The sequence below is a fragment of the Carassius auratus genome, unplaced genomic scaffold, assembly GCF_003368295.1.
Source record: "Carassius auratus strain Wakin unplaced genomic scaffold, ASM336829v1 scaf_tig00052973, whole genome shotgun sequence".
NCBI lineage: Eukaryota > Metazoa > Chordata > Actinopteri > Cypriniformes > Cyprinidae > Carassius > Carassius auratus.
In genome coordinates, this window is record NW_020527251.1 from 1 (window position 1) to 9,036 (window position 9,036).

Here is a 9,036-nt window from a genome sequence, read left to right on the forward strand (position 1 = left end):
AAAGTAGCTAGTGGTTACTAAAGCCTTGCGGTCTTAATGATCTAATTTAAGAACTTACGAATGGCTGGTGCAACCCTACCCAGGTCTCAAGGAGAGGAACTTAAAAGCACTGTGAGAAACCGCCAAATAATAATAAACAACACCAACTCTTCAAATCAAGCAATTCTTTATTTGAGGTGGAGCAGACCGAAAAGTTTTCAAAACACAGTTTGAGCAAACAGGGAAACCATGCCATAATATTAACACGGAATTGAAAAGATCTCCAGTAAGAGTTAAGCAAAAGTCCCATGTCCACTTCAATGACCACATCCCTGACCATTCTCTTGACTTCTTCCCTGACCTCTTCCACTTCCCTGACCCTGGCCGCTTCCCTGTCCTTGTCCCTGACCCTGTCCGCTTCCCTGTCCTTGTCCCTGACCCTGTCCACTTCCCTGTCCCTGGCCGCTTCCCTGGCCCATCCCTGACCTTGTCCCTGACCGTTTCCCTGGCCCCGTCCCTGACCCTGTCCTTGTCCCTGACCGCTTCCCTGGCCCGTCTGACCCTTCCTGGCCCTGTCCTGCCCTGACCGCTTCCCTGGCCTTGTCCCTGTCCCTGACCCTGTCCGCTCCCTGGCCTTGTCCTGGCCTTGTCCTGTCCCTGACCCTGTCCGCTTCCCTGGCCTTGTCCCTGTCCCTGACCCTGTCCGCTTCCCTGGCCTTGTCCCCTGACCCTGTCCGCTTCCCTGGCCTTGTCCCTGACCCTGTCCGCTCCGCTTCCCTGGCTTGTCCCTGACCCTGTCCGCTTCCTGGCCTTGTCCCTGACCCTGTCCCTGACCCCTGGCCTTGTCCCTGTCCCTGTCCCTGACCCTGGCCTTGTCCCTGTCCCTGTCCCTGACCCTGGCCTTGTCCCTGGCCCTGTCCTGCCCTGGCCTTGTCCCTGTCCTGGCCTTGTCCCTGACCCTGGCCCTGTCCCTGTCCCTGGCCTTGTCCCTGACCCTGGCCTGTCCCTGACCCTGGCCTGTCCCTGACCCTGGCCCTGTCCCTGACCCTGGCCGTTCCCTGGCCCTGTCCCTGACCCTGTCCGCTTCCCTGGCCTTGTCCCTGACCCTGGCCCTTGTCCCTGACCCTGGCCCTGACCCTGGCCTTGTCCCTGGCCCTGGCCCTGGCCTTGTCCCTGTCCCTGGCCTTGTCCCTGACCCTGGCCCTGGCCGCTTCCCTGGCCTTGTCCCTGACCCTGGCCTTGTCCCTGACCCTGGCCGCTTCCCTGGCCTTGTCCCTGACCCTGTCCGCTTCCCTGGCCTTGTCCCTGACCCTGTCCGCTTCCCTGGCCTTGTCCCTGACCCTGTCCGCTTCCCTGGCCTTGTCCCTGACCCTGTCCGCTTCCCTGGCCTTGTCCCTGACCTTGTCCCTGACCCTGTCCGCTTCCCTGGCCTTGTCCCTGTCCCTGACCCTGGCCTTGTCCCTGACCCTGACCCTGTCCGCTTCCCTGGCCTTGTCCCTGTCCCTGGCCTTGTCCCTGTCCCTGGCCTTGTCCCTGTCCCTGCCTTGTCCCTGTCCCTGGCCTTGTCCTGTCCCTGACCCTGTCCGCTTCCCTGGCCTTGTCCCTGACCCTGGCCTTGTCCCTGACCCTGGCCGCTTCCCTGGCCTTGTCCCTGACCCTGGCCTTGTCCCTGACCCTGGCCGCTTCCCTGGCCTTGTCCCTGACCCTGGCCTTGTCCCTGACCCTGGCCGCTTCCCTGGCCTTGTCCCTGACCCTGGCCGCTTCCCTGGCCTTGTCCCTGACCCTGGCCGCTTCCCTGGCCTTGTCCCTGACCCTGGCCGCTTCCCTGGCCTTGTCCCTGACCCTGGCCGCTTCCCTGGCCTTGTCCCTGACCCTGGCCGCTTCCCTGGCCTTGTCCCTGACCCTGTCCGCTTCCCTGGCCTTGTCCCTGACCCTGTCCGCTTCCCTGGCCTTGTCCCTGTCCGCTTCCCTGGCCTTGTCCCTGTCCCTGACCCTGGCCTTGTCCCTGACCCTGACCCTGTCCGCTTCCCTGGCCTTGTCCCTGTCCCTGGCCTTGTCCCTGACCTTGTCCCTGTCCCTGACCCTGTCCGCTTCCCTGGCCTTGTCCCTGTCCCTGACCCTGGCCTTGTCCCTGACCCTGGCCTTGTCCCTGACCCTGGCCTTGTCCCTGACCCTGGCCTTGTCCCTGACCGCTTCCCTGGCCTTGTCCCTGTCCCTGACCCTGTCCGCTTCCCTGGCCTTGTCCCTGTCCCTGACCCTGGCCTTGTCCCTGACCCTGTCCGCTTCCCTGGCCTTGTCCCTGGCCCTGTCCCTGGCCTTGTCCCTGACCCTGGCCCTGTCCCTGGCCTTGTCCCTGGCCTTGTCCCTGGCCTTGTCCCTGGCCTTGTCCCTGACCGCTTCCCTGTCCCTGGCCTTGTCCCTGACCCTGGCCTTGTCCCTGGCCGCTTCCCTGTCCTTGTCCCTGGCCGCTTCCCTGTCCTTGTCCCTGGCCGCTTCCCTGTCCGCTTCCCTGTCCTTGGCCGCTTCCCTGTCCTTGTCCTTGTCACCTGGCCCTGGTCCCTGACCCAGACCGCTACCGCTGGCCCTGACCCGGTCCAGTGAACCGGTCCAATGTCCCTGACAACTCATCTTGACCTCTTCCCTGACGCACGTGGTTCACTGACATGCAAAGCCCACCGGTGGTTGGGCAACACTTCTGTGTGGCAGGACACTGGGCCATCATGGAAACAGCTTTCCGCACACAGTGAGAAATCATCTCTGGTAGGGGACACTGACCCGGCTTCACTGCGTGGACACAGACGGTCAGCTTTAGATGTTGGACATAGTCAGCCACTTCAACATACAGCACGACACACTCAAAGCATGAACAGCAAGCTACTATTATTCCTCTTTTGTGAAGTCATCCTGTGCATTAAACTACCCTAAGTGATGAATTTAAAACCTACTTCAGACGAGAACAAGGCAAAATTTCTGCTTCAAACCAACATTGAATTCAATGTGTTACTTGTGCGTTTTGTTTTAAGACCCTTAGCAGCCACTAACTGAAACTCACTGAAAACAGGCAGCACACAAACAGGCCCACAGTCAAATCGACAGCATTTGTGTCCTCCAGGGCAGTCTTCATCAGAAGAACATCCTCGACGGGCCGGCACGAACGTCAGCGTCGCCGGACAAAAACCATCCACTAGAGGATTGAAGAGGATCATTTTCAGAGGCCAGAGAGTGTGGCTTAAGCATTTGTGAATCAGGGCTTTAAATACAGATTCTACATGTCTGTTCAGATCAAGACTTTTAAAACCTACACATTCCTAAACTGTTAATTACTCTCAAAGACTGAGCCACTTGTTTCTGCTTTTCTTCAGGTTGTGTAATGAAGTCAACAGATCTTGTCACCTGTGTTTTGTCTTTGAATAGCATGAGTTATGCTCAAGTATCCAAAAAGATACCACAAAGCAGCAATCAATGAGAAATCCACTCGAGCGGTCATCCTCCCGACCTGTGATCTCACAACAAACTCTGCTGGAAAAGGCCCCTGAATTTGTGCATCAGAAGAAGCACACAAAGCTAAACCAACACGTGTTGCTGCAGTAGCAACCTCTGTGTAAAATGGGTTTTTAAATATCCAAGGAGAACAATTCCAACGTTGATCAATCTCACCTGCCTGTAGCTTTCCAGTAGTCTGGAAGGCCTTAATTAGCTTGTTCAGGTGTGTTTGATTGGGGTTGGATGAGCTGAATGCTGCATTCAAGCCATGTCATAATAATTAAGGTAGCCTAATTACGAGAGGATTACAGGTGGTACAGCAGTCATGTTGTGATACCGTAAAAATATCAACACATATATTAATAAGTTCACGGTGTTAATACTTACTCCAAATTCTCTAAACGGGGACAGATGTTAAAAGCAGCTGTAACTGTTTATGAATATGATGTTAGTTCTTTAACCTCTTAGCCTGCACCTCGCCCTCGATCTCAAAGCCTCTCAACTCGCACGTGTCAGTGTTTATGAATAGTACAAACTATGTATCATTATAAAGATCTAAACCTCAAGCATCGACGACAGATCGCTGTTTTTCAATGGAAAGCTTATAAAGACTGTATTTGCTACATTTGTGTAAGCAGTACACATACAAACATGAGCAATGGAAACGCTGTACATACCAGATCCGTCGTAATAACGAGTCATAAACACATCCACAGCTGTAAATCCCGGTTTAGTTAGAAAGGTAAGGGTCCATTGAACGACATCTCATGAAGCACGTTTAGTCCAACGAAGCAATAACGTTGTAATATGGATCATAATTCCTATGTTTACGTTTCAGTTCTTCAGCGACAGAACTGTTTGTGTCCATTATGGAATTACTCACGTGTCGGAAACTGCATCTTGTTAGTAAAAACACGGCATGGTTTTTCAGCGTACAGTGTCACAAACAGAATGAGACAATCCACCGGAAAAAAGAATGAATGAAAAATAGGCAAAAGATAGTTTATTTGAATTTGGCGCTCCCTAGTGACGCGCTCTGACGCACCTGTCAGCTGATGGAGGCGGAACTTATAGCGATCACCTTTTTCTATGTTTGTTTCATTTTTCAACAGTTTTTATATATGTGAGAGTGTGTTTTATGTTGAATGTGAATGTATCTGAATGATTACCATCTGTTTGAGTGCAAATCAGCCCAAATCAGCTCGCTATTACTGTATGATCACGGCTATCAAAGTGAACGCGTCTATATGAATAGAGGGAGTGGATTATTTACTTTGGCACATTTGTGTTATTACCATCTGTATAAGTGGCCATCAGCACATCAGCACTTATTTGCATCGTGATTCATTGTTAATGCTGCATTTCTAGCAATCTCAGGATGTTCTGTAATTGGCAAAGTTAAATCTTTTTTTTCTTATTATTCTTATTTTTCTTACTCAAATTATTCTTATTGTATTTTTCTAGTGCGCAAATAAATCATTTATATGACGTCTAAGTTTCTGTCTAGCGTTTTATAAATGAAAAAAAAAAACATGCAGTGGTATGTTTACTGACTAAATAGTTTGTAGAAGCCTTCAATACTATTGGGAAATATATATTTTCTTATATTTGGGGGGTGAGGGGGGTGATGGGGGTGTAGACATAGTCTCAGAAAAATATTAGCAGGAGTCTCATTTTTGATTATATTTTATTCAGATTTGAAATAGAAACTCATGAGACATGTGGCTTTCAACCCATTACTTTTCTAGATTGCTCCAGGACTCATTTCATGTATTTTTATATCAAATAAAAAAATATTTAAGTGTGGTAAAAAAAAATTCAAGGCACTTCAGTGTCTATAACTTTTGAGCATTATCAAATCTGGTTGATAAAAAGTAAAGCCCAAATGGTCTTCTTTCTAAAGACACCAAAATTATGTTTGTAACACACAGAAGTAGGAAACTGTTACAATTATAAATTTGGTAGAGCACTTTCAGCTGTGAGTCCCATAATGGGGGGTGCTGGCTAACAGGTCAAATGTAAATAAGTTTCACTCCTTCCAGACTACACACACACACAAACGCTCTCTCAGTCAGATGTGTTTTATTGAGTTGTTTATCTTTACTAAACCTGTGTGAGGCACTGATGTGTCTGTAGCACAACCTAACGACCATTAAACATTGACCCGCAGCACAGGACTGATTAACTTGTAATCCATAACCAGATAACTGAAAAGAAGAACGAACTGCAATATTTCATAAAAGTAAATGGTCTGAATAGCAAAGACCCTAATGTTTCACGTGATGTTTAAATTATACTGAAAACATTACAGTGTTATGAAAATACTTGCTGTTTTGTTAAAGGTCTCGTTAGGATTGTTGCATTACACCGTTTTGACCAGTAGGTGGAACCCGCGTGACGCAAATCAAACTAATCAAAATGGTGGATATTTTTTTGCTGTTGACCGTCTGTCACAGGATCATATATTTCTCAGTGCAATTCGCTAACAGAAGTCCATTATTCATTCCAATCGTAGTTTTGCAGAAGTAAAAAGAAAAATCCCCTTTAACACCTCTTCAACACAACATCTACAGCAAGCCTCTGTGTGCTTCATGTTGGACTCTTCAGATGAAAAAGGCATTTAGGTTTCTTTCAGTGTTTGAGTCGTCTTGCGGTTTCTGAATGCCATTTACATACAAACAGCTTATTTGTGTATAGTTTTAAATGAAACTTTTAATTTTTACCGTTAGCAGTGGTGGACGAAGTACACAAATCAAGTACTTGAGTAAAAGTACAGATGCGTATAGTAAAATATTACTCTAGTAAAAGTAAAAGTACTCCTTTTTCAATTTTACTCAAGTGAAAGTACAAAAGTACTCAATTTTTTATGTACTTAAGTAAAAAAGTACTGAAACATAGATGTTTGCAATTTGATATAGGCTACTTAATTAAATTTTAAATTAGAACATATATTTTTTTAATAATCCTACTGCTCAAAATATCTAGGATTTTTTCCCAAATAACCACTATATGGAGTCAAGATATATTTTTGTTGTTGATATGGACTACGCTGAGAGTAATGTTCACTGTGAAGCTTACACTGTGATGTCCCTGAGAGAAAACAGAGATGACCATCTGATTTTCACCAGTAAGAAAAAAGTATTTTAAAGTTTGTTGTTTTACAGAACATCACAGTTATGACATGATAATAAGGCCTGAAATTAGGAAGAACATTTTAAGGAAAATATAATTATATTTTCATAATGATTTTTTCCTTCTCAAATCTTGTCTGGGGTGTAAAAACACCCCTGGCCAAACGGGGTGCATCTCTTCCCCTCTTTGATAATTATTGAAGTTACCATGTTCTGAACAACACATCCTTTCTTTTCTCCCTATATATATATATATATATATATATATATATATATATATATATATATATATATATATATAGGTTGTTTATATATATATGTATATATAGGTTGTTGAATAAAAATATTTGGACATTATTTATAAAAATTACCTCAAGTTAGCACCAGCAAGCTTGTTAGCTAGATAGTTAGCATCAGCTAACAATATTTACTTATTTTCAGTACGGTTATGAATAAACATTCATGTCTGTCTACTCATCTAGTTAATCCAAACAATATAACATTACTGTTGATAAACAATATAAAAACAGACGTCACATAGGACATGGTAGCATTTTAATAAAACTGTTAATATTACGGCAGCTAGGATTTTGAACATGCACGAGTTATTGTATTTAATCTGTGTTAGTTTAAGGTTTTTTTTTTTTTTCCTAAAACAGAGACGCTGATTGATGTGTCTGCATCGTATGCACTCGAGCATTTCAGTGGGCTTAAACAGATCACTTTTTACAGCGGATTTAGTTCCCAAACAACTGACAATTTTGACCTAAATATGATTTTCAGTTACAATAATTAATCCTAAATTTCAACATTAATAACTTACTTTTAGCAACATCAGACGCACACGCACTCACAAGATCTCCCGGTTCTTACTTCTGGAGACTCGCACTAAACGGTTCATTTGAATCAGTGAGTGGTCGACTCCCGAACAGCTGCAATCCATAGACAGTAGGCTGCAATCGGATCATTCTAATACATAAACGAATCGTTTGGTGCGATTTGCGATCCGATTTAAAAGTATATTTTGAAGAGACTCAGTTCGTTCATGATGAATCAGACACCGCTTCTGCGTGTCGGAGCACGTGATATATTACAGGGAGTAACGATATGTTTTATGAAATGTAGTGAAGTTAAAAGTACGGTTTTATGCTTTGAAATGTGAAGTAAAAGTTACTCAAAATAAAACTACTCCAGTAAAGTACAGATACTTGAAAAATGTACTTAAGTACAGTAACACATTAAAGCTACTCCGTTACGGCCCACCACTGACCGTTAGTATGTGAGTGACAAGAGTGATTAGAAATTTAAGAATTAAACTATTGCATTTAAACAGTTCTGCTCACGTAAAAGGTTTCCATTTGGATGAGGGTAAACCTCTGTAACTACACATTGCTCTGCAGCGAGTTTACAAACTACGTCCTGCCTTACGAACAACTGGTGCAACCAAATGTGTAGATTTAGTTACAAAGTAGCTAGTGGTTACTAAAGCCTTGCGGTCTTAATGATCTAATTTAAGAACTTACGAATGGCTGGTGCAACCCTACCCAGGTCTCAAGGAGAGGAACTTAAAAGCACTGTGAGAAACCGCCAAATAATAATAAACAACACCAACTCTTCAAATCAAGCAATTCTTTATTTGAGGTGGAGCAGACCGAAAGGTTTTCAAAACACAGTTTGAGCAAACAGGGAAACCATGCCATAATATTAACACGGAATTGAAAAGATCTCCAGTAAGAGTTAAGCAAAAGTCCCATGTCCACTTCAATGACCACATCCCTGACCATTCTCTTGACTTCTTCCCTGACCTCTTCCACTTCCCTGACCCTGGCCGCTTCCCTGTCCTTGTCCCTGACCCTGTCCGCTTCCCTGTCCTTGTCCCTGACCCTGTCCACTTCCCTGTCCCTGGCCGCTTCCCTGGCCCCATCCCTGACCTTGTCCCTGACCGTTTCCCTGGCCCCGTCCCTGACCCTGTCCTTGTCCCTGACCGCTTCCCTGGCCCCGTCCCTGACCCTGACCGCTTCCCTGGCCCCGTCCCTGACCCTGACCGCTTCCCTGGCCTTGGCCCTGTCCCTGACCCTGTCCGCTTCCCTGGCCTTGGCCCTGTCCCTGACCCTGTCCGCTTCCCTGGCCTTGTCCCTGACCCTGTCCGCTTCCCTGGCCTTGTCCCTGACCCTGTCCGCTTCCCTGGCCTTGTCCCTGACCCTGTCCCTGACCCTGGCCTTGTCCCTGACCCTGTCCCTGACCCTGGCCTTGTCCCTGACCCTGACCCTGACCCTGGCCTTGTCCCTGTCCCTGTCCCTGGCCCTGTCCCTGTCCGTGGCCTTGTCCCTGACCCTGGCCTTGTCCCTGTCCCTGTCCCTGGCCCTGGCCCTGTCCCTGTCCGTGGCCTTGTCCCTGACCCTGGCCTTGTCCCTGACCCTGGCCTTGTCCCTGACCCTGGCCC

At 46.9% G+C, this 9,036-nt stretch overlaps 1 protein-coding gene across 1 annotated transcript; it reads right to left on the bottom strand.

Annotated features, from left to right (window-relative positions):
• Positions 1–1,654: 1,654 nt before the first annotated feature.
• LOC113090165 (glycine-rich cell wall structural protein 1.8-like) lies at positions 1,655–3,602 on the bottom strand (the record flags this gene model as incomplete). The annotated part of the gene is made up of 4 exons (XM_026256177.1): positions 3,373–3,602; positions 3,050–3,163; positions 2,639–2,763; positions 1,655–2,380 (listed from the first exon to the last, which is right to left on the bottom strand). Coding segments are annotated over exons 1-4 (1,059 nt in total), but the record flags the coding sequence as incomplete, so codon positions are not given.
• Between the last annotated feature and the right edge of the window lie 5,434 nt (positions 3,603–9,036).